General features: G+C 43.8%; 2 protein-coding genes across 3 annotated transcripts in view; one reads left to right on the top strand and one right to left on the bottom strand.

The window, feature by feature from the left end:
* LOC140469458 (serine/threonine-protein kinase N2-like) overlaps positions 1 to 14,331 on the bottom strand; it is a 53,476-nt gene extending 39,145 nt beyond the window's left edge. The window contains exons 1-3 of the mRNA XM_072565997.1: positions 14,194 to 14,331; positions 11,516 to 11,816; positions 9,658 to 9,812 (exon numbers count right to left, since the gene is read on the bottom strand). Coding sequence (XP_072422098.1) covers positions 9,658 to 9,812; positions 11,516 to 11,816; positions 14,194 to 14,217 — 480 coding nt within the window. The 5' untranslated portion in view covers positions 14,218 to 14,331. The remainder of the gene's footprint in view (positions 1 to 9,657; positions 9,813 to 11,515; positions 11,817 to 14,193) is intronic.
* Positions 14,332 to 17,447: 3,116 nt separating this feature from the next.
* Positions 17,448 to 23,938, top strand: LOC140469457 (protein cereblon). Of its 2 annotated transcripts, none has more exons than XM_072565995.1 (2): positions 17,448 to 18,056; positions 23,575 to 23,938. In XM_072565995.1, exons 1-2 carry the CDS (start codon positions 17,684 to 17,686, stop codon positions 23,727 to 23,729), a joined length of 528 nt encoding a protein of 175 aa, XP_072422096.1. In that variant the 5' UTR covers positions 17,448 to 17,683; the 3' UTR covers positions 23,730 to 23,938. The 2 variants fall into 2 exon arrangements, with proteins under 2 accessions (XP_072422096.1, XP_072422097.1); XM_072565996.1 differs by having other exon boundaries at positions 17,448 to 17,938; positions 23,575 to 23,725.
* The last annotated feature ends 1,104 nt before the right edge of the window (positions 23,939 to 25,042 follow it).

Here is a 25,042-nt window from a genome sequence, read left to right as displayed (position 1 = left end):
CAAAGAGACCTTGGAGTGCAGGTTCATAGCTCCTTGAAAGTGGAGTCACAGGTAGATAGGATAGTGAAGGCGGTGTTTGGTATGCTTTCCTTTATTGGGCAGAGTATTGAGTACAGGGGTTGGAAGGTCATGTTGCGGCTATACGGGACATTGGTTAGGCCACTGTTGGAATATTGCATGCAATTCTGGTCTCCTTCCTAACGGAGAGATGTTGTGAAACTTGAAAGGGTTCAGAAAAGATTTACAAGGATGTTGTCAGGGTTGGAGGATCTGAGCTATAGGGAGAGGCTGAACAGGCTGGGGCTATTTTCCCTGGAGCACCAGAGGCTGAGGTGACCTGATAGAGGTTTACAAAATTATGATAAATAGACAAAGTCTTTTCCCTGGGGTTGGGGAGGCCAGAACTGGAGGGCATAAGTTTAGGGTGCGAGGGGCAAGATATAAAAGAGACCCAAGGGGCAACATTTTCACGCAGAGGGTGATATGTGTGTAGAATGAGCTGCCAAAGGATGTGGTGGAGGCTGGTACAATTGCAACATTTAAGAGGCATTTGGATAGGTATATGAATTGGTATGGTTTGGAGGGATATGGGACGGGTGCTGGCAGGTGGGACTAGATTGGGTTGGGATATCTGGTTAGTATGGACGGGTTGGAGCGAAGGGTCTGTTTCCATGCTGTATGGACTCTATCTATTCCTCTCATTATCTTGTATCCCTCAGTCAGGTCTCCTCTCTGGAGAGAAGTTCGAGCTTATTCAACCTTTCCTCATAAGACAAGCCCTCCAGTCCAGACAACATCCTGGTAAACCTTCTTTGCATCCTCTCCAAAGCCTCTATCTTTCCTATAGTAGGGCGACTAGAACTGGACACAATATTCCAAGTGTGATCTCACCAGGAACTTGTAGAGCTGCAGCAAAACCTCGCGGCTCTTAAACTCTACCCCCCTGTTAATGAAAGCCAAGACACCACATGCTTTCTTAACAACCCTATCAGCTTGGGTGGCAACTTTGAGGGATGTACTTACACACCCAGATCCCTCTGTTCCTCCACACTGCCAAGAATCCTGTCTTTAATCCTATATTCAGCATTCGAGTTCGATCTTGACCTTCCAAAATGCATCACTTTGCATTTATCCAGGTTGAACTCCATCTGCCATTTCACAGCCCAGCGCTGCATCCTATGTTGCGCTGCAGCCTGCAATAGTCCTCGATACTAATCGACAACACCTCCAACCTTTGTCTCATCTGCAAATTTACTAACCCACCCTTCAATGTCCTCATCCAAGTCATTTATAAAAACTACAAAGAGCAAAGGTACTGAGCCCTGCGGGACCCCACTCAACACAAACCTCCAGGCAGAATACTTTCCATCTACAACCACTCTCTGCCTTCTGTCAGCCAGCCAATTCTGAATCCAGACAGCCAAAATCTCCCTGTACCCCATACTCCCTGAATTTATGAATGAGCCTACCACAGGGAACCTTACCAAATACCTTGAAGTCCACATACACCACACCAACTACTTGACCTTCATCGACCTGTCTTGACACCTCCTTAAAGAACTCAATAAAATTTGAGGCACATGACCTGTCCCTCCCAAAGCCATGCTGACTGCCTTTAATCACACAATGCTTTGCCAAATAGTCATAAAATCTTATCTCTCATATCTTTCCAAAACTTTGCTGACCACAGATGTAAGACTGACTGGTCTGCAATTGCCAAGGATTTCCCTATTGCCCTTCTTGAGAAGAGGAGCAACATTTGCCTCCTTCCAATCCTCCAGTACGACTCCCATGGAGAGTGAGGGGGCAAATATCATCGCCAGTGGCTTAGCAACCTCCTTTCTTGCTTCCCAGAGCAGCCTATGATAAATCTGGTCTGGCCCTGGGGACTTTTCAATCTTAGTGTTTTTGCAAACTTTCCAGCACATCAACTTCATCAATCTTGATCTGGTCAAGTCTGTACCTCAGCTCCTCAGTTTTCATTCACAACAAGGTCCCTTTCCTTAGTGAAAACCAAAGCAAAAAATAAAACTCATTTAGGGCTTCCCCTATCTGCTCAGACTCTACGCACAAGTTCTCTCTGCTATCCCTGATCGGCCCTACCTTCTCCCTGATCATTCTCTTATTCCTCATGAGTAAAATGCCTTTGGGTTCTCCCTAATCCCTTTTACTAAGCCTTTTTTGTGCCCCCTCCTGGCTATCCTCAGTCAATTTCTGAGCTCCTCTCTAGCAAGCCTGTAATGCTCTAAAACCTGCTAGATCCTTGCTTCCTCCACCTTACGTGAGCTGCTTTCTTCCTTTTGAAAAGAAGCTCCTCTGTTCTCATCATCCAAGGTTCCTTAATCTTACCAGTCTCAAAAGGAACAAATTTGTGTATCTCTCGCAATAACTGCTCCTTAAATATTCTCTACATATCTGCTGTACCCTGTGGAACAATTGCTCCCAGTCTGTACTTCCCAACTCCTGTCTGATAGTGTCAGAATTTCCTTTTTCCCAATTAAATATCTTCCTTTCGTAATTGCTCCTTTCCCTCTCGAAGGCTATGGTAAATGTGAGGCAGTTGTGATCACTGTTACCAAAGAGTCCTCCCACTGCGAGATCTGACACCTGTCTGGGCTCATTGCTGAGCACCAAATCCAAAATGGCCTCTCCCCTCATCGGTCTGTCTACATACTGAGTAAGGAAACCCTCCTGAACACCTGACAAAAATGGCTCCATCCAATCCATCTGCACTTAGGAGGTTCCAGTCGATACTGGGAAAGTTGAAATCACCCATAACCACCCTGCTACATCTGCATTTTTCCAGAATCTGCCCACCTCAGAGTTCTTCAATCTCTCGACTGCTATTAGGGGGTCTGTAGAAAATCCCCAATGCAGTGGCTGATCCCTTGCTGTTCCTAACTTTCACCCATACTGACTCAGTAGACAAACCTTCCTCAATAACCTTTGTTTCTGTAGTTGTGATGCACTCTCCGATTAGAAATGCTACATCCCCTCTTTTTCCAACCTCCCTGTTCTTTTTAAAACGTTCTAAACCCTGGAACATCAAGCAACTATTCCTGCCCCTGTGAAACCCACATCTCCGTTGTGGCCACAACATCATAGCCCCAAGTACTGATTCATGCTAAGTTAGTCACTCTTGTTTCTGACACTCCTTGTGTTAAAGCAGACACTTGAACTGATTCCTTTGTTTCATTGCATGAGAAACCTTCCCGATAGATTCACTACATCCTGTCACTGCCCCATCTGCAACTGTCCCCCTCATGTGTGGCTTTGATTCCCACCCCCCCGCCAAACTAGTTTAAATCCTCCCAAATCACACGAGCAAATCTCCCACCTAGGGCATTTGTGTCCCTCCAGTTCAGATGTAACCCATTCTTCATGTCCCACCTGGTATATCAGTTAATAAATTAAGAACCGGAGAGATCCAAAACAAAATGGCACGTTGGATCCAAAACTAGCCAAGAGGCAAGAAGATGATGGTGATAGTAGAGGGTTATTTCAGTGATTGAACGTATGCTTAGAGCAGGGTTAGAGTATAAGACGTAGGAGCAGAATTCAGTCCATCAAGCCAGTTCTGCAATTCAATTAGCTAGCCGCTGAACTGATCATCCTCAATTCCACATTGAATATATTTCATGACATAGTCTTGACAGTCCTCTGCAAAGAATTCCACAGATTCTGTACCCACAGAGAAGAAATACTTCATTTATCTTAAATGTGATCTCTTCTGAAGATTATGCCCTCTGTGATATCTCAGACCAGCTAAAACTCCAATGTGACTGTATAAATAAAACATGTAATAATACCAATGAAGTCACAAATGCAGCTATCCAGCTGAAGTGCATTTAAACTACTCATTGTGTAGCCAAGCATCACTCTTGACCTTATTGTCATCTTAGCAATATTTCTATGCCACAACTCCAAAACTTCATCCGCTCCGTCAACCAAAAACTGTTACTTTGAAACGTTTGCCTGTTCCCCTCTCAACATGAACTATACAGATTGCATTATTGAGCATTAGTACCAAAAATCACTAAACCCTAAGGCACCAATTGCCAAGAGACTGACCACCCATACCTTCTCGACATAATCCTCTCCCATCCAACCTATCGCCACTGAGAAATACCTTTGCACATTTCCTGTATTCAGTAGCTACTGTAATTAACAAGGCAAGCTGGAAAGATTAAAAAAAGACCAAAAATACTATGCAATCCCAATCCTCCTCCTGTTACTCATTGTTTCTTTATTCAAGCTAAACCTCCTGAAGATGACTAAAGAAATTGAAGGTTAAGAAAAAGGAAGCACAGGTCAGGCAGACAGGCTAGATCGAATAAATCCTTAGAGTATAAAGGCTGTAAGTGTACACTTGAGGAAAATCAGGAGGGCAAAAACAAGGGACATGAGATAGCTTTGGCAAATAGAATTAAGGAGAATCCAAAGGGATTTTATAAATACATCAAGGACAAAAGGGTAACTAGGGAGAAAATAGGGCCCCTCAAAGATCAGCAAGGCAGCTTATGTGGAAAAGCAGGAAATGGGGGAGAAACTAAACGAGTATTCTGCATCACTGTTTACTGAGGAAAAAGGACATGCAAGATATAGAACAGTGAAATAGATAGCGATATCTTGAAAAAATGTCCATATTTCAGAGGAGGAAGTGCTGGATATCTTGAAACACAAAAGTGGATAAATACCCAGGACCTGATCAGGTATACTCTAGACTGTGGGAAGTTAAGGAAGTGATTGCTGGGCCTCTTCCTGAGATATTTGTATCATCGGCAGTCACAGGTGAGGTATCAGAAGACTGGAGGTTGGCTAACATGGTGTCACTGTTTAAGAAAGGTGGTAAGGACAAGGCAGAGAACTACTGACCGATGAGCCGGACATTGGTGGTGGGCATGTTGTTGGAGGGAATCGAGGACAGGATATACATGCATTTGGAAAGGCAAGGACTGATTAGGGATAGTCAGCATGGTTGTGTGTGTGTGGAAAATCATGTCTCACAAACTTGATTGAGTTTTTTTGAAATAGTAACAAAGAGGATTGATGAGGGCAGAGCAGTAGACATTATCTACATGGACTTCGTTTGACAAGGTTCTTCATGGGATACTGGTTAGCAAGGTTAGGTCTCATGGTGTACAGGGAGAACGAGCCACTTGGATATAGAACTGGCTCAAAAGGTAGAAGACAGGGGTCATTTTTCAGGCTGGAGGCCTGTGACCAGTGGAGTGCCACAAGGAGTCCAGAATTAAAGGGCATAGGTTTAGGGTGAAAGGGGAGGGGGGAAAACTATGAGAGACCTAAGGGGCAACCTTTTCATGCAGAGAGTGGGGAGTGTATGGAATGAGCTGCTAGAGGAATGGTGGAGACCAGTACAATTGCAACATTTAAGAGGCATCTGAATGGGTATATGAACAGGAAGGGTTTGGAGGGATATGGGCCAGGTGCTGGCAGGTGCGACTGGATTGGGTTGGGATATCTGATCGGCATGGACGAGGTGGACCGATGGGTCAATTTCCACATTGTACATTTCTATGTGACTCTATAATACGTCCAAATTTGTTATTTCTTTTATTTACTACTTATCTGTGCTTCTTTGTCTGATTATGAGACTTGGGTTTAACACATACAAATTTATTAGATTATCTAGTTTATCCTGCTAAAGTTGTCTATTTAGTAAATTATTAAGTCTTTTGTTTAAGATACAAACTATTCATTAATGACTATTTTTTCATAGTCATACTAAGAAATTATCCATCAAGTCTGGGTTGGCTATTCAGAAGTCTGATTAGGAATCATTGAAATAACTGTGCATCTTCAAATGGTTTACGGTGTTACAAATATATAGGTAGAAAGGCTGATTTGATTTGACTGTCTCCATGTCACAACATCACTTTCGCAGATCAGACTCGAGCATGAGAGAAAAAAAAAAGAGGAGCATAGTGACAAAAGAAATGTTACAGTGCTGATATGGTAGCATGGTGTACTGAAACTTTTCCAACACTGCTGAATGACTGTCAAAAAATAGAACAAAGGCCAGGTGAGTCCTCACAGAAGGTAAGCATTAACATTTGGTAGATCTAAAACATTGAGAGTTATCACAAACAAACTGTAACCTTTAAATGCATCACATTACATACATTGTCTATTATCAACTGTTACTCTATTAGATATGATTTAGTAGCTATGCAACTATTTTAAGTAAATTTTTCAAAAGTTCTCACAACAAAACATGATCGCTTCAAAACACAATCTTCTCATTCCAAGCAAAGAAAATCAAAAATTAGATGACCCCCCCAATCAATTTTTAACTCTAATTTCAAATATTGTCCTTTTTCAGAAACTTCCTCCCTTCTAAGGGTGAGAAAGTGCGTTTATAGATTATCTTTATTAACTCACTCACCAGCTCACTATATGTGCCAATACTGGGTCCTCGTTCATTCATTCCCCCTTTACTAACCTGTTATTACTGTAACATGGTTTGATTTATTCGTTCATAAAACCACAGTTCTGAAGTATATTTTACTACTGCAAGATAGACTAAAATTAAAGCAATACTTCCAAATTCCTTACTGTTCCTTCACACCTTTAACCCTTATCAGACCTACTTACATCAAAAACTATAACCTATTAAGAACAATATCACAACCATCATGTCTCCATGACCCACCAAAACTATGGAAAGATTACATTAATCAGGCCTTACTTTCAGACCTGAATATATTACAGAATACCAAACATTTTCTCCAATTAATATGTACTTAGAGTCAGAGATGTACAGCATGGAAACAGACCCTTCAGTCCAACCTGTCCATGCCGACCAGGTATCCCAAACCAATCTAGTCCCATCTGCTAGCACCCGGCCCATATCCCTCCAAACCCTTCCTATTCATATACCCATCCAAATGTCTCTTAAAATGTTGCAATTGTACCAGCCTCCACCACATCCTCTGGCAGCTCATTCCATACATGTACCACCCTCTGTGTGAAAAAGTTTCCCCTTGGGTCTCTTTTATACCTTTCCCATCTCACCCTGAATCTATGCCCTCTACTTCTGGACTCCCCAACTCCAGGGAAAAGACTGTCTATTTATCCTATCCATACCCCTCAAATTTGGTAAACCTCTATAAGGTCATCCCTCAGCCTCTGACGCTCCACGGAAAACAGCCTGCCTGTTCAGCCTCTCCCTATAGCTCAAATTCTCCAACCCTGGCAACATCCCTGTAAATCTTTCCTGAACCCTTTTCAAGTTTCACAACATCCTTCCGATACAAAGGAGATCAGAATTGCATGCAATATTCCAACACTGGCCTAACCAATGTCCTGTACAGCCGCAACATGACCTCCCAACTCCTGTACAATACTCTGATCAATAAAAGGAAAGCATACCAAACACCGCCTTCACTATCCTATTTACCTGCAACCCCACTTTCAAGGAGCACTCCAAGGTCTCTTTGTTCAGCAACATTCCCTAGGACCTTACCATTGTTAAATATCTTTTAACTGGGCCATTATCCCTTTAAGAAACAGTCAAAACAGCACTTATGAAATTGCATGAATGAATGAAACTCTCACCTGCAAACAATAAACAAATCTCAACCCAGCTGTGGTAATCAGTTAGTATCCTTTATTCTTTTTATAAGTACAGCATAATTTCTAACTTATTTAGAGCATATAGGCCAAGTATTTTTTTAAACTGACATTTCCTAACTTAAAAGACAAAAGGACTAATGCCTCTTAATTATGGAAGCAGACCAGACAGACACTTAATCCTATCAGGAGTAGCAGCCAGCACTTAGCACATGTTTTAACCCATCTCTCGTCTTCCAGGACAGAAGCCACTCAAACCTTTTTGTGTACTATAGATAAAACAATGTAACACCATAGTAATGGAATTTTAGTTTATAAGAACTGTATATAAAGAGGTTCTTGTAAGAACTGTACTTTGGGATTTTATTCCCTCAAACATGTGCTATTGTGGTTGCTGAATAAAGAGGCTATTTTCACCACTGATTACAGTTGTTATTTGAACATGATCCCACATAAGCTTTAAACAGGAAAGTGAGGACTGCATTTGCTGGAGATCAGAGCTGAAAAGTGTGTTGCTGGAAAAGCACAGCAGGTCAGGCAGCAAAGGAGCAGGAGAAGCGACGTTTCGGGCATAAGCCCTTCTTCAGGAATGAGGAGGGTGTGCCAAGCAGGCTAAGATAAAGGAGGAGGGGCGTTGGGAATGCGATAGGTGGAAGGAGGCTAAGGTGAGGGCGATAGGCCGAAGAGGGAGTGGGAGCGGAGAGGTCGGGAAGACGATTGCAGGTCAAGAAGGCGGTGCTGGGTCCAAGGGTTGGGACTGAGAACAGGTTTGGGGGGGGTGGGGGGGGGGGGGGGGGATGGGAAAAGGGAGAGAGGAGGAGGTGGAGGTGGAGGTAGAGGTAATGAGGAGGCTAGAGAAGACTACATTCATTCATCCCTTGTGGTTGGAGGGCTCCTAGGCAGAAGATGAGGCGCTCTTCCTCCAGGTGTTGTGTGCCATGGTCTGGTGATGGTCCTTTGTCATTTCTGCCACCTCCAAGGATATATTTCCCTCCCCTATCAGCATTCCAGAAAAACCACTCCCTCAGTGACTCCCTCGTCAGGTCCACACCCCCCACCAACCCAGCCTCCACTCCCGGCACCTTCCCCTGCAACCGCAAGTAGTGCAAAACTTGCGCCCACACCTCCCCCTCACTTCCCTCCAAGGCCCCAAGGGATCCTTCCATATCCATCACAAATTCACCCGCACCTCCACACACATCATTTACTGCATCCGCTGCACCTGATGTGGCCTCCTATACATTGGGGAGACAGGTCACCTCCTTGCGAAACATTTCAGAAAACACCTCTGGGACACCTGCACCAACCAACCCAACCACCCCGTGGCTCAACACTAACTCCCCCTCCCACTCTGCCAAGGACATGCAGTTCCTTGGCCTCCTCAATCGCCAGACCATGGCAACACAATGCCTGGAGGAAGAGCACCTCATCTTCCGCCTAGGAACCCTCCAACCACAAGGGATGAATGCAGATTTCTCCAGCTTCATTTCCCCTCCCCCCCCCCACCTTTTCTCAGTCCCAACCCTCTGACTCCGCACCGCCTTCTTGACCTGCAATCTTCTTCCTGACCTCTCCACCCCCCCACCTTAACCTCCTTCCACCTATCGCATTCCCAATGCCCTTCCCCCAAGTCCCTCCTCCCTTCCTATTATTTTAGCCTGCTTGGCACACCCTCTTCATTCCTGAAGGGCTTATGCCTGAAACGTCAATTCTCCTGTTCCTTTGATGCTGCCTGACCTGCTGCGCTTTTCCAGCAACACATTTTTAAGCTCTAAATAGGCAATTTTACACATCAGCCTGCTTCCAGGCACTTTTTTAAATTATAAATTTTCTGACTAAATCCAGTTTTGTGCTCAAGTCAAATCCTGTGCTATTCAAACGTTTCCATCAAATTCAAACTTTAGAGCTACCAAAAAGACACCAAAGCTAATCAAGAGCTTCAGTGGACATGTGTAAGAACGAAGGGTATGCAGTTTGTGATATTAATTCTAGTGCACCACCACGCAGTACATAACTTCTCTAAAATCTTTAATGTCTGGTGAAAGTGGAACATAGAAATCTTACCTTCGATGGTCCATTTGAATACATTTGGATCATGTTTTCAGCTCCCTGCTTAACCTTCATTTCAATATTTAGCTGCCTTTTCAGAGCAGTGATTCGACTGCTGAGAGGAGTTAGACATGGCTCCCAGCAACAGGGGTCTGGACACATTCCACCACCTGGGGATATCAAAGAACAGAAACTCTGGGTGCATTTTGCTGTTGCCTAGCATTCATGACTCAAAACTAAAGGAAGTCAAAGAACCTATTGGCTTCCACTGGACCAATCACCTTGTTTAATTCACATTTCCATAAATGTCATTATAATCATACCACTGCATCCAGCTTTCAAAATTTGTGTTTTAGCAGATGGTGCATTATGAAAGTGGTGGACTTCATCAACATACTAAACTGCACCAATGTATGCTTATGTGGACATTCAGGTGGATAGCATCCCATTTCAAAAAAAAAAAGGATTCACTTGGATGCTTGCCCAATATTACCATAGCCAAGCTGTTGCAGTACAGCTACAACACTGGCATCTACCTGACAATGTGGAAAATTACTCAGGATTTCTAATACACAAAAAGCAGGACAAATCCAACCCTGCCAATTACTGTCCTTTCAGTCCACTCTTGATCAGTAAAGTGATGGAACACATCAACAGTGCTATCAAGCAGCACTTGTACAGTAATGCCCAGTTTGGGTTCCACCAGGACCACTCAGCTCCTGACCACATTACAGCCTAAGTTTAAACATAGACAAAAGAGCTGAATTCCCAAGGGGAGAATGACAGTGAGAGTGAGAACCCTTAACACCAAAGCTGCGTTTGACCGATCAATAATGGAATCAATGGGTATCAAGTGACAGATTCTCTGCTAATTGGAATCATACCTGACATGTAGAAAAATTGTTGAGATTGTTGGAGCTTAGTCATCTCAGGACATCGCTACAGGATTTTTCAGGATAGTGATATTCGGTCCAACCATTTTCAGCTGCGTCATTAATGACCTTCCTCCCATCATAAGGTCAGAAGTAGTGAGAATGTTTGCTGTTGAATGCACAATGTTCAGCACCATTGTATCTCCTCAGATACTAAAGCCAGGTGGGACGCTCTTTGGGGTGGTTTGGTACAGACTTGATGGGCTGAATGACCTCTTTCTGCATTGCAGGGATTCTGTGATTCCATGAAATCACCTCCAAGAATCATATACTCAGAATTACTGTCAGAATTATCCAATCTCCACTGAGACTGTCCAATCATTGGCAGCATGCATGTCCTTCATCACAATTAGATAAGGTTGGTTTATTTACCCTTTTCTGTTTAATCTTCTCCTCTCCCAGCATGATTATCATTTTCATATACTATTGGCACCCTCCATTAATTACTCCAGTGAGCTGTGACACTCAAGTCAGCAATTGTTGCAGTGAAAAAAAAACTTGGACTTAATAGTTAAATCTGCATACACGTGCACTTTTCAGCAAGAGGTACCGGAAAGTGGTCAAGAGTAGGAATCTTTGATAATTTTATTTTGCTTCTGGTTCAGGATTGAGAAACCTACTTTGGCATCTTCACTGGTACCCCAGCCAAGCTCATATTACTTACCACATACCAGGTGTCACAATGTCGCACACTCTGTAATGCACCTAGCCAGTGAACTAATGAAAGAGTAAAACGCATTCCCGTAGTCCCAGAAATATCAACAGTTGAATCAAGAAATTATCACCGATTGCATTTCTCAAGCTCCTTTTCGCTGTCACAGTTCAATACTAAGCTGCATTCCAATGCAATCACAGTTTTGTAGAGATATAAAGCTTATGTTTTATCTTCAGAAAAAGGGCTAGATCGTCTGGTCTAAGGTTCAGCTGCAAATTGCACTCACCTCCTCGAATGTCCTTATCTGTAACCATAATTCGTGCATTCAGCTCCTGAAGTTCCCAATGCAGACGTTTCAATTTGCGATTTGAGGTTTTCAAAATATTTTCCACATGAGCCAGATTTTTCTTGTCCGTTGTCACTTTACGCAAATTCTCTGTTCCCTCTTTGATTTTTAGCTCTTTTTGTATTTCACGTCGAATCAGATCTTTTACTTCATCAAGTTTTTGTTGTATATCTGGATCCAAGAGATCAGCTCCTTCTTCCAGGTCCAGCCTCTGGTTGATCAACAGCTGGTAGGAATTGCTCTAAATAAATTAAATGAATGGTTACACATTTTCAGTATGACAACAGATAAAATTGCAATTTTCAGCAAGTTACTGCAGCACCTGTAATAACAAGAGCAGTTGAATTTTGAAATATATCATTAGCTTCTGGCTAAAGAGGTTTGGTTTAATATTATATCTGACCTGAAAGACAGAACGTCTGAAAATGCAGCTAAATGATATTAGCACTGCCTCAAACACTAGCTAGATTACATGATCAAATCCTGGTTTGTTCTATCACTAAATTCTTCTGACACAGACTGGGTGTTATCAAGTACAAAGAACTACAGATGCTGGAGATCTGAAACGAGTTAAAATAGATATTGCTAGAGAAACTCAGTAAGCTTAGCAGCCTCTGAGGAGAAAAGTGTCAATGTTTTGAGTCCCGTGATCCTTCTTCAGAACCATTCAGAAGTTTCTCCGGCAATTCCTGTATTTGCTAGTGAGCCAAAGTTGGCACCAAATGCATCAATAACCTAGAGTAAATGCTTTAAAAGATACCCAGATTGATAGCTTACTCTTAATATTGGAACAGAATTAATATTTCAAGTTATCTTGGTCAGATCAGGCCAAGATATTAGATGTCATATTCCTGCTCCTTGTGTTTTATGTCACCAATGATAATTTTAATGTTAACACCTAACATTCCAATTTCTTTTTCATTACATCATTCACTTATGATGTGGTTACACTTAATTTGATTAAAACAAAAATTGTTCCCAAATATTAGCTTGGATTAACTGCTGTATAATTGGTTTTTCCCTCTTTCAGGGGATGCTTAGCTTTATCTGGTTTTCTGCATTGCCCCATTCAATTATTCCAAACAATTTCCAAATTAGAACAAAAGCCTGAGATATTTTCGCAGAGGATCAAATAGGAATAAACAAGTGACTGAAGCCACTTGCTTCTCTGAATATTTGGCCTAAACAGTCACAGCATCTCACATGGTCTATTAAACACCTTAGAAAGTTTTATTTTCCTCAGGCCTAATAAGGCATCAGGTAAAGAAAACATATTTCCATTCCTTCTCAAGAAAGGCCAAGGAATCTGAAACATTAATTCTGTTGTTCTCTTCACAGATGCTGCTAAATCTACAATGAATTTCAAACAGTTTTGTTCTTGTATTGATATAGCCACTTCCATTATCTTCTGATCTAAAGCATTTAACAGCCAGTAGATAGTGTTTGAACTGCAGTCACTGCTAATAATAACAAATTCTGATAGGGAAACTGAAAGATTCTATCAATAGCTGAGAGATGCAGGTAATGCCAAACTAACTACTAAAACAATGTTGGTTTAGGGATAAATACTGGCCTGTAAACAAGGGAAAACAATTCATTAAATAAAATCATTAACTGGGTATGCACGTAACCACAAAGCTCAGCATTTATTTATTGCCTATCCCAAACAATTTAACAGCTTGTTTAGCTATTTTAGAGGATATTTACATTTTTCTGGGCGTGTAGTCACATACTACAAACAAGGGATAATGACAAATTCCCTTCCTTGCAGGACATTAATAATCAAACAAACCTTTATACCAATCCAGTAAATTCACAGTCAACATTACTAGTTTTTCTTCACTAGCCAAGTCACCAATTGTCACAGTGGGCTCTGAATACTTGTCGGTATATCATTAAACTGAACTTCTAGGTGACTCACCGACGCAGTTCAATAATATTGTCACGATGCTACCAAACCAAAATTTCACTTTGCAGAAACAGCTATTTCTTTTACGCATGATCACAATCATGCTTTTGGTACAAAGTATTATTGGAAATATTAACCCTCCGACAGCGCGGCTCCCCCACAGCACTGACCCTCCGACAGCGCGGCGCCCCCTCGGCACTGACCCTCCGACAGCGCGGCGCCCCCTCGGCACTGACCCTCCGACAGCGCGGCGCCCCCTCGGCACTGACCCTCCGACAGCGCGGCGCCGCCTCGGCACTGACCCTCCGACAGCGCGGCGCCCCCTCGGCACTGACCCTCCGACAGCGCGGCGCCCCCTCGGCACTGACCCTCCGACAGCGCGGCGCCCCCTCGGCACTGACCCTCCGACAGCGCGGCGCCCCCTCGGCACTGACCCTCCGACAGCGCGGCGCCCCCTCAGTCCTGCAATAGGAGCGTTAGTCTAATTGTTGTGCCCGAGAGTTCCCAATGGAGACTCAAACCCATGACCTACTGATACTGAAGTATGAACGCTGCCCGTTTAAAAAAAAACAATCCATTTTAACAGGGCTCTCCCTGGGATTATCCTTCTTACAAAGTGAGGAAACATCAAGAACAGATTCGTAATTTTTCTCTAACTCGCTGAGCCTCTCCATCAACTTTTGATTTTGTTTCTGTAACTTTTCCTGACCTGATTACACTCCCCCGCCATCATCCCTCAGCAATTTTATTTCTTTCCCACCCCCGAAAAAGCTGGTAGTGTTCGGTCATTCCCACGCCATTTATCCCCTTCAGACAGTTGAGCGACTAACGGATACGCCGTTTGAAATGTTTTTAAACCCAGCGCGCTCACGACCTGGAGCCGCGCGCGACCCAATCACCAGTTGGACAATTGCGATCACATGCTATGCTGTCAATCACTAATTTCCGACGAATAGAAGATAGAGGGCGGGCCCTCATCCGTGTGATGTCATCTGTCGTTATTGTAATGAGGTCGTAAGTCCACATTGTGTTTGAAGAAGGAGGGTAATAGAGTCAAAGAGGTGTACATCTCGGACCTTGACCCTTTGGTCCAACTCGTCCATGCCGACCTGATATCCTAACCTAATCTCATTTACCAGTATTTGGCCCACATCCCTCCAAACCCTTCCTATTTACATACCCATCAGATGCCTTTTAAATGTTGTGATTATCTTGGACCTGAAACGTTAGCTCTGTTTTTTCCTCCACAGATGGTGCCAGACTGCTGAGCTTTTCCAGTAACTTCTGTTTTTGTTTCTGATTTTCAGCATCCGCAAGGCTTTCAATGTTTACTTAGTAAGAATCTAACTACTTCTGCCTTTAAAATACTGAATAATTCACACTTTCTCAGGAGAGTAGGAGAAAGTGAGGACTGCAGATCAGAGTCAACAGTGTGGTGCTGGAAAAGCACAGCAGGAAGGGCTTATGCCTGAAAAGTCAATTCTCCTACTCCTCGGCTGCTGCTTGACCTTCTGGAGAGAATTCCAATACTGCCCAATTCTTTGAGGAAAAAAAAACTTCCTGTTCTAAAAGAGCAATCCTACTTTTAAAACCATGTTCACAAGAGTAAGCACCTTTTTCACATTGTCATTCAGGGTGCTGTAAATTTCATAGAATCTCTACGGTGTGGAAACAGGCCGTTAGGTCCACCAAGTCCACACCGACCCTCTAAAGAATAACCCATCCAGACCCATTCTCTCAATCTATTGCTCTACATTTACTCCTAACTAATACACCGAGCCGACACACCCATGAACATTATAGGCAATTTATTATCGCCAATTCACCTAACCTGATTGTGAGAGGAAACCAGAGCACCTGAAGGAAACCCACACAGACACAGGGAGAATATGCAAATTCCACACAGACAGTCACCCGGGGCTGGAAATGAATCCTGGTCCCTGGCATTGTGAGGCAGTAATGCTAACCACTGAGCCACCATGCCAATCTCTCATGGTCTCTCAAAAGTGAGTGTGCCCTCTCTCAATAGTGGGCACGTGCGCACTGATGCTCTTTCAAGAGCCTACTCACATGCACTTATGTTCTCTCAAGAGCCTGCAGTCAAATCCCCTTGCACTCTATTCAACTGAAGTCTAACACAAGTCTAAACTGTCAATTTTCTTATGCATATCACAGTGCAGATGGACATATCAAGAAAGTGAGTCATGGTGCTCATCAGAACAATCTCTCAGACTATGTCCAAATACAGTTGGCAACTGTAGTGATTGGAACCAGATGGATCTATTGATTAAGGTCCTTGATTATGGTTGTTATCCAGGGCCAATCAGGAAAATCCCAGCTGACCAATATTAACAGGAGAAGAGCACTACTTGTCACTGGCCACTTGGGTTTCTTCCTTCTTCCTGATGGCGGAAATTTAATAAAGATTTGTACACCTGTTGTTTTTTGCTGTAAAGAAAAAAATTAACAGGAGATTTAGAATCTCCTCAGTGCGTAGGACTGACTCTGAGCTAAGAGAAAGTGAGGACTGCAGATGCTGGGGAGTCAGTCAAAAAGTGTGGTACGGGAAAAGCACAGCTGGTCAGGCAGCATCTGAGAAGCAGGAATGTCAATGTTTTGGGCTTAAAATCCTTCAACAGGAATGGGGGGAGTGGACTGAGAGATAAATAGAGGTTTGGGGGATAGGTGGATGCAGGAGGGCAGTAGCTTCAGGGCAGAGGAGATGACTGGGGGGGGGGGCAGAGAAATAGAGTGGGAGACAGACTTGCTGAGATCCTTGGCGGGGGAGGAGGAGAACTTCTTTAAGATGGGCACCCTTGGAAGAGCTCAGCATTGTCCCCATGACCTGTCCTACCTGCCAATCTCCCCAACTACCTGCTCCATCATTCCCTCTGACCTATCACCTCCATGCCCCACCCCCATTCACCTATTGTATTCTTTGCTACCTTCCCCACCCCAACCTATCACCTCCGTCCCCACTCACCTATTGTACTCTTTGCTACCTTCCCCCCAACCTATCCCCTCCATCCCCACCCCATTCACCTATTGTACTCTTTTTGCTACCTTCCCCTGATCCATCACCTCCATCCGCACCCCCATTCACCTATTGTACTCATTTTTTTTTGCTACCTTCTCTCCAGCCCCATCCCCCTCCATTTATCTCTCTACCCTGGAGGCTTCCTGTCTGTATTTCTGAAGGGCTTTTGCCCGAAACGTCAATTTTCCTGCTCCTCGGATGCTGCCTGACCTGCTATGCTTTGGCAGCACCACTCTGACCTAAACCCTTGGAAGAGGCTTCATAGTAAGATTTTCAGCAACTAGGAGGAAGTGAAGGGCTTTTGCCCGAAATGTCGATTTCGAAGCTCCATGGATGCTGCCTGAGCCGCTGTGCTTTTCCAGCACCACTAATCCAGAATCTGGTTTCCAGCGTCTGCAGTCATTGTTTTTACCTCAGAAGTGAGGACTGTAGATGCAAGAGTCAGGGCCAAAAAGTATGGTGTTGGGCAAGCTCAGCATCTGAAGATTAGGAGAGTCCCACACCCCTCTATTTATCTCAGCCTTCTTCCCCTTTCTCATTCCTTATGCCCAAAATGTTGACTTTCCGGCCCTTCAGATGCTGCCTTGACCTGCTGTGCTTTTCCAGTGCCACATTGTTTGACAAGTAAATAAAGGGTGACTTGCAGACTAGCTTTATGTGCTGTTATTTAAGCAACCCTCAGTGAAAGATGCCTTAGAAACACGAGCTATTGTTGCCTTTTCCCCCAAAGAGATGAACAAGGGAAACATGGGAAGGATGTGAGGGAGGCTGAATGGATGGTTCTGTCAAATGAACCAGCAGAGGCAGGACTGGTCGAATAGCCTTTTGAACCCTCCCCCAGCACCATCAAGTGAATTGGAATCCTCCAGCCAGCAGGGGGGTGAAAATAGTCTGAAGAATCCCTAAATGCAGCGAGATCCATCTTTGCCCTCCTGTGTGGTGTTCGTTTAAACATCAGCCGTGGGGAGGCTACAGTTACAAGAGGAGTAAAATAGATACATATTTGATACAAAGGCTTGTGTAATAACATCGGGGAAGCTTCAGGCAAAACTTAGGAACTGAATGGGGTTTATAGATTTCTTTTTAAATCACTTTTTTAGGGGTCTAGGCGAACCAAAGAAAATAAAAGTTTTTGAAGCAGTTAAGAGAAGCGGCCCGGAGGATGTGGCAGGTGTTGGTGCCTTTGCTGTTGGGGTGGCTGCTGCCTGCCGTGAGCGGCCACAACGCCAGCCAGGAGGAGAGAAGTTCCCCAGATGAGCTCTTACTGTGCAGATCATGCGGCTTCGAGGTGGCCGCCAGCCGGGACCTCAAGTTCGTGGCCAGCGCCCTGGCTTTAGCCCAGCGTAACGACACGGTGATCGGCGAGCGCAGGGTCCCGGTGCAGCTTTTCCAGAACCCCCAGGGACTTCGCTTCCAGGTACTCACTTTCAAGAAGGCCGCTGTACACAGACACTGGCCGGCGGAGGAGCAGTTCTCCTGGTTCCCTGGACACTCTTGGACAGTGGCAACGTGTCCCAGGTGCCATAATCACTTAGGTTTGTTTGCGTTCGTTTCATTACCGATATTTACCACTTTTGAATTCGAATTCCCCACCAGTTCACGCCGACCCTCCGAAGAGTAACCCACCCACTAATGCACCCAACAACTATGGACAATTTAGTGTGGCCAGTTCACCTGACCTGCACATGTTTGGATTGTGGGAGGAAACCGGAGCAAATCCACGCAGAGAATGTGCAAACTCCACACAGACAGTCGCCCAAGGCTGGAATTGACCCTGGCGCTGTAAGGCAGCAGTGCTAACCACTGAGCCACCGTATCCCTGACTAATGCACCTAATTGCACAAAGTGTTAAGTATGGCCAATTCACCTAACCTGCACATCTTTTGGACTGTGGGAGGAAACCAGAGCACCGGGAGGAAACCCACACGTATATACACGGGGAGAATGTGCAAATACCATGCAGACAGTCGGCTGAGGCTGGAATCGAACCTGGGTCCCTGGCATTTTTTCCTCTCACCTTAAAATTATGCTTCTAGTTTTGAACTCTCCATCCTCAGGAAAAGACCTTTGTTATTCATCTTATGTGCTCCTAATTTTATAAACCTCAATCCAGTCACCCATCAACCTCCTATGCTCCAAGGAAAGAAGTCACTTCCCTCCCCTTCCTGGACTTCTCCATCTCCATTAATGACGACTGACTTGACACTGACCTTTTTTTACAAACCCACCAACTCTCACAGCTACCTGGATTACACCTCGTCCAACCCTATCTCCTGCAAAAATGCCCTCCTGTATTCCCAATTCCTTTGCCATATCTGCTCCTAAGAGGACCAGTTTCACCACAGAACACACCAGGTGGTCATCTGCTTTAGAGACCGCAATTTCCATTCTGTCGTGGTTAAAGATGCCCTCCAACACATCTCGTCCACATCCTGCACCTCCGCCCTCAAACCCCACCCCTTCAACCGTAACAAGAACAGAACCCCCCTGGTGCTCACCTTCCATCCTACTAACCTTCGCATAAACCACATTATCTGATGACATTTCTGTCACCTCCAAACAGACCACCCCCCCAGCAGGGATATATTCCCCTCCCTACTCCTTTCCACTTTCCGCAAAGACCGTTCCCTCCATGACTACCTGGTCAGGTCCACAACCCACCCCCCCCCCCCCAACAATCCACCCTCCCTTCCTGGCACCCTCCCCTGCCACTGTAGGAATTGCAAAACTTGCACCCACACCACCTCCCTCACCTCCATCCAAGGCCCCAAAGGAGTCTTCCACATCCATCAAAGTTTTACCTGCACATCCACCAACATCATTTATTGTATCCTTTGCTCCCATTGCGGCCTCCTCTACATTGGGGAGACTGGACGCCTCCTAACAGAGCGCTTTAGGGAACATCTCTGGGACACCCGCACCAATCAACCACACCGCCTCGTGGCCCAACATTTCAACTCCCCCCTCCCACTCTGCCGAGGACATGCAAGTTCTGGGCCGCCTCCACCGCAGCTCCCTCACCACCCGACACCTAGAGGAAGAACGCCTTATCTTCCGCCTTGGAACACTTCAACCCCAGGGCATCGATGTGGAATTCACCAGTTTCCTCATTTCCCCTTCCCCCACCTCACCCCAATTCCAAACTTCCAGCTCAGCACCGTCCCCATGACCTATCCGACCTGCCTATCTTCCTTTCCACCTATCCACTTCACCCTCATCTCTGACTAATCACCTTCATCCCCACCCCCGTTGTACTCTTTGCTACTTTCTCCCCACCCCCACCCCCACCCCCACCCCCACCCCGCTCTCATTTATCTCTCCACCCTGCAGGCACCCTGCCTCTATTCCTGATGAAGGGCTTTTACCCGAAACGTCGATTTTCCTGCTTCTCGGATGCTGCCTGACCTGTTGTGCTTTTCCAGCACCACTCTAATCTTGGCCCAAGGAAAGAATTCCTAGCTTTTCCTTATAACTCAAACCCTCCAGTGCGTATAGCATCCTTGTAGATCATCTTTGCACTCTTTCTAATTTAATAACACTCCCTATAGCAGGGTGACCAGAACTGTATGCAGTGCTCCAAAAGTGGCCTCACAAATGTCCTGGACAACCACAACATGATATTGCAGCTCATATGCTTTAACCAATGAAGGTATGCTTGCCAAACACCACCTTCACCATCCTGTCCCTCTGTGATCTCACTTTCAAGGAAGTATGTACCTGATCCCTTAAGTCTCTCTATTCAACAACACTTCCCATGGCTCTACCATTAACTGTGCAAGTCTTGCTCATGTTTGTCTTACCAAAATGCACTACTTCACACTTATGTAAATTAAACCCCACCTGCCGCTTCTTTGCTTATTGGCCCAGTTGAGATTCTGTTGTACTCTTATATAACCTTCTTCACTGTCCACTATAACCACCAATTTTGGTGTCATCTGCAAACTTAGTAACCATGCTTCCTATTTTCTCATTGAGAATGTTTATAAAGAAGCAAGAGTTGGCTTGGAAATTGAGGCTGTAGAGGTAGTAATGGGGAAAACCAAGAAATAGTCAGGACCTGAATAGGTAGTTTGCATCAATCTTCACAGTGGATGACACCAGTAGCATACCAGGATTTCAAGGGTGTCAGGGGGCAGAGGTGAGTGTCGTGGACAACACTAAGGAGAAGGTCCTGGGGAAGCTGGAAGGTTTGAAAGTGGATAAATCACCCAGATTAGACAGATTATACGGCTGAATTCTGAAGGAGATGGCTAAACAAGATTAGAGCCTCTAGTGTTATAGACAAGATTAGAATTGAGGATCCCTGATGAAGGGCTTTTACCCAAAACTTCAATTTTCCTGCTCCTTGGATGCTGCCTGGCTGGCTGTACTTTTGCAGCACCACACTCTTGGTTCTAATGTCCAGCGTTTGCAGTACTCACTTTCACCTAGGATAGAGGATTGACTGACAGACAGAAGGCAGGGAGTGGGGTTAAGGGGTCTTTTTCAGGATGGTAACCTGTGATTAGTGGAGATCTGCAGGGGATCAGTGTTGGGACCACAGCTATTTCCTTTGTCCATATTATTAACGTATAATGGGATGGAGGGCAAACTAAGTTCACAGGTGACAAAGTTAGCTGGAAGGACAGGTAATGTTGAGGAAGCAGGGTGGCTGCAGAAGGACTTGGATAGGCTAAGAGAGTGGGCAAAGAAGTGGCAGATGGAATACAATGTGGGAAAGTGAGTTATACACTTTTGGTAGAAGTGTGTAAACTATTTTCTAAATGGGGAACGGCTTTGGAAATTTTGAAGTAGGGAGTCCTAATTCAGGATTCCTTTCAGGTTAACACGCAATTTCTTTTGGCATTTAGGAAGTTAAGTGGAATGTTAGCATTAATTTCAAGAGCTAGAGATGTACTGCTAGGCTGTATAAAGTTCTGGTCAAACTTCATTTGGAATATTGTGAGCAGTTTTGGGCTGGTATCGAAGGATGGATGTGTCGGCAAAGGACGGGTTCACAAGAAAAATGTGATAAAGGACTTATCACAAGGAATTGTGGATAACTCTGGGAATGTACTTGATAAGAGTTTAGAAGGATGAGGGGGGATCTTGAAATATAGAATGAGGGGCCTAGATAGGGTGGAAATGAAAATGCTTCCATTGAGAGAGTCTAGGACCTGGGGGCACACCCTTAAAGTGAGGGGATGACTTTTTTTTTGAATTGAGATGAGGAGGAATTTGTTCAGAGTGGTTAATCTGAAAATTCATTGCAGAAGGCTGTGGAAGTCAAGTCATTGAGTGTATTCAAGACATAAATAGCCTCTTGATTACGAAGGGGATCAAAGGTTATAAAGAGAAGGCAGGAAGATGGGGGCTAGAAAATGTATTAGCCATGATAAAATGGTGTAGTAATCATGATGGGCTGAATGGTCTAATTCTGCTCCTATATTATGGTATTACAACAAACTCCATCTATTTGTGCTTTTCAGGTGATGGAAAGGTTGGGTGAGCCACTTGGTACCGAAGTCCCTGTTTGTAACTGAAGTATTTATGTGGCTGGTCCGTTTAAGCTTCTGATCAAACGTCTTTTAAAAGATGATTAGAATTTCTAAAAGGATAACAAGGGAAGTAATTGGTGGCAGAGGACAGCCAAAAGTGAGAAGGCACATCTTTTTAAAATTAGTGTAAGCCTTTGAAATCTAGAATGCCAACCCATATCCAAGTTGATTTTGAAAATGTCAAAGTTTCAATTTAAGGTTTTACAATTTTCTTTTAACTTTGATTTATTGTCTTGTGTACCTAAGTAGTGAAAAGCTTTGTTTGCGAACAGCACTGACAAATTATAGTAAGGGCACATAGATCGTAGGGTGCTTAGACAGTGAGGCATAAAGATTACGCTGCACATAAGATAGATCAACATTATTTGAAGTTAGCGGCCAGTCCATTCATCAATCTAATAACAAAAGGGAAGAAGCTGTCCTTGAACCTATTGGTACATGTGTTCAAGCTTCTGTATTTTCTGCCTGATGGAAGAGATTATAGGAGCCTTATTGGGGTGGGTGGAGTCTTTGATATTGGCAGTCTTTCTGCAGCAATGAAGAGTGTAAGTGGAGTCCATGGATGGAACGTTGGCTTCCATGATGGTCTGGGCTGAGCACATAACCTTTTGTAGTCTTACGGTCCTGGGCAGAGCAGTTGCCATAGCAGACCATTATGCAGCCAGATAGTATGCTTTCAATGGTGCTTCTGCAAAAGTTAAAGATCCTTATGGACATGTCAAATTTCCTAAGCTGTCTGACCATTATATGTGTGGGAAGTCCAGATAAGGTGGTCAGTTAAACGAACAATCAGGAAACCAGGGAGTTGAGCTGTACATCATGTGATTCCTTAAAATATACTTGAGTTCCTATATTAAACTTAAGATCCCACCACAAGCTATTTCCTAATTCTACCCCTTTCCAGATCAGTCTCCAACCCCTTTGCTTCATTTGACTCTGAGCTGAGTTCTGATCCTGTATCCTTTCAATCAGCAAGTCTACTTTTGTTTGCCAAACTCATTTTTTTAAAAACTTAAGAGATTTTTACCATTCCAATGCTTTGGCTGACCTCAAACTTTGATCTGAAATTGAGCTCATCCAAAATTCTGTGGCCTACACGTAACACCACACCCTGTCATACTGGTCCACAATGTTCTCCTGCATTCCTTATTGGGTTTATTCACTTTGGCTTTCAATCCACCAGTGTCTCCTTTTCAAAAAAAAAATCCTCTTCTGTTCAAAATACCTCTTCAAGCTATTGCTGTAACCTGATTCAGGCATTTCCCCTCTGCCTGATTACACAATTCCCCATGTATTTGGTCCCACTGTTGGCAGCTGTGACTTCTGGAAATTCATTCCCTAAATATTGCTCGTTTTTAATACTGCTTAAACCCTATTTGACTAGGCCATTGAAACCTTTAATGTTTTCTCCTTTAGCTCAGTTTTACTGACCTTTGAAACATTGGAATATTTAAGGCACATTTTATAACACATGATAAGTTTTGTCTATTCACCCTATGTTTGGATTTTTTAACAGGTTGGTCATTTCAGCCCAGCATCTGGCCTCAGCATGTTACAGATGAAAAGTTTGAGGATTCAGATGAGACATTTGTTGCACTGATAATAGACAGACTCCTCCAGGAGAATTTTGCTGCGACACTTCTCATGGTACCCAAGTCCTACCGGAGTTGAAATCAAACCTTTTTTTTTGTAAAGAAATAAAAATATTTATAACTAATAACTATCTTCACTTTCTGAAATGTACTCAATTTATATGCATTCTTCAAGTTTGAATGCTGGGAAAGGAAATTAGCACCCATGCACTTTTGCCTAAGACTTAAGCTTGATCTGGGTTTTGTGATTGCATGTAAGGAATTAAACTTGACTTTCCAATGTTTCCACTTTTATTGAATGTTGTCAACTCAGTAATTGTCTGGTGCACCCATAAGAATTTGTGGCTCTCATTTTGTTGTGGCTGAAAAATCATCAGAATCTTCTGTTTCAAGTATTAAACTGTGTAGACCAAATTATGTCTATCACAGTAAATCCAGTTTGATTAAAATCCTGCAAAAACTGCAGGTGCATAAAGTACCACCACCCAAACTAATCATGATCAGCATAGAAGGTAAAAACAATGACTGCAGATGCTGGAAACCAGATTCTGGATTAGTGGTGCTGGAAGAGCACAGCAGTTCAGGCAGCATTCAAGGAGCTTCAAAATTGACATTTCAGGCAAAAGCCCTTCATCAGGAATAAAGGCAGTGAGCCTGAAGCGTGGAGAGATAAGCGAGAGGAGGGTGGGAGTGGGGAGGGAGGGGATGAAGGTGATAGGTGGAAAAGGAGACAGGCAGTTAGGACAAGTCCAGCCAAGTCATGGGGATAGTGCTGAGCTGGAAGTTTGGAACTAGGGTGAGGTAGGGGAAATGAGGAAACTGTTGAAGTCCACATTGATGGAGACCCAGAGATGTGTTAACATCTCTGAATAGCTTGATAAGAAACCATCTCCATCTTAAGAGAAAAGAACAGGATCGACTGATGTTTAGGTAAAAGTAGTAGTTTTAGTACTCCTCTACGACCTTATTGCAGAGGGCTTTTGTAGTACAATGGTAATATCCTCACCTTTTGCCAGAAGGCCCACCTGCTCCAGAAGGAAGTAATTACATATCTGAACAGGTGCTTAAAAATATCTACAACTACCAGTTTGAGGGTTCATGGAAAGGCTGAAAGGGGTTAAAGTCCATCCTGCCACAGAGGTGTCCGAACAGGCTGAAATAGTTAAATATCCCTCAGAGTAAAAGTAATTAATGTTGTCTACCATTAATAGTGTAGTATTGAAATACCTCAACTTTTTTTCTGAATGGAGTCTGAATACTAAATACTACCACATTTTGAATATTGTAATTCAAATATTTAAATTATACTTCAATAAGTTAATGGACAGTTTAACCAAATAATAGGCAATTAGATTTAATACCATTCATTTCAGTGTACAATCTCATTCAAAA

The sequence above is a fragment of the Chiloscyllium punctatum genome, chromosome 49 (assembly GCF_047496795.1).
Source record: "Chiloscyllium punctatum isolate Juve2018m chromosome 49, sChiPun1.3, whole genome shotgun sequence".
NCBI lineage: Eukaryota > Metazoa > Chordata > Chondrichthyes > Orectolobiformes > Hemiscylliidae > Chiloscyllium > Chiloscyllium punctatum.
This window is presented reverse-complemented; position numbering and strand designations above follow the sequence as displayed.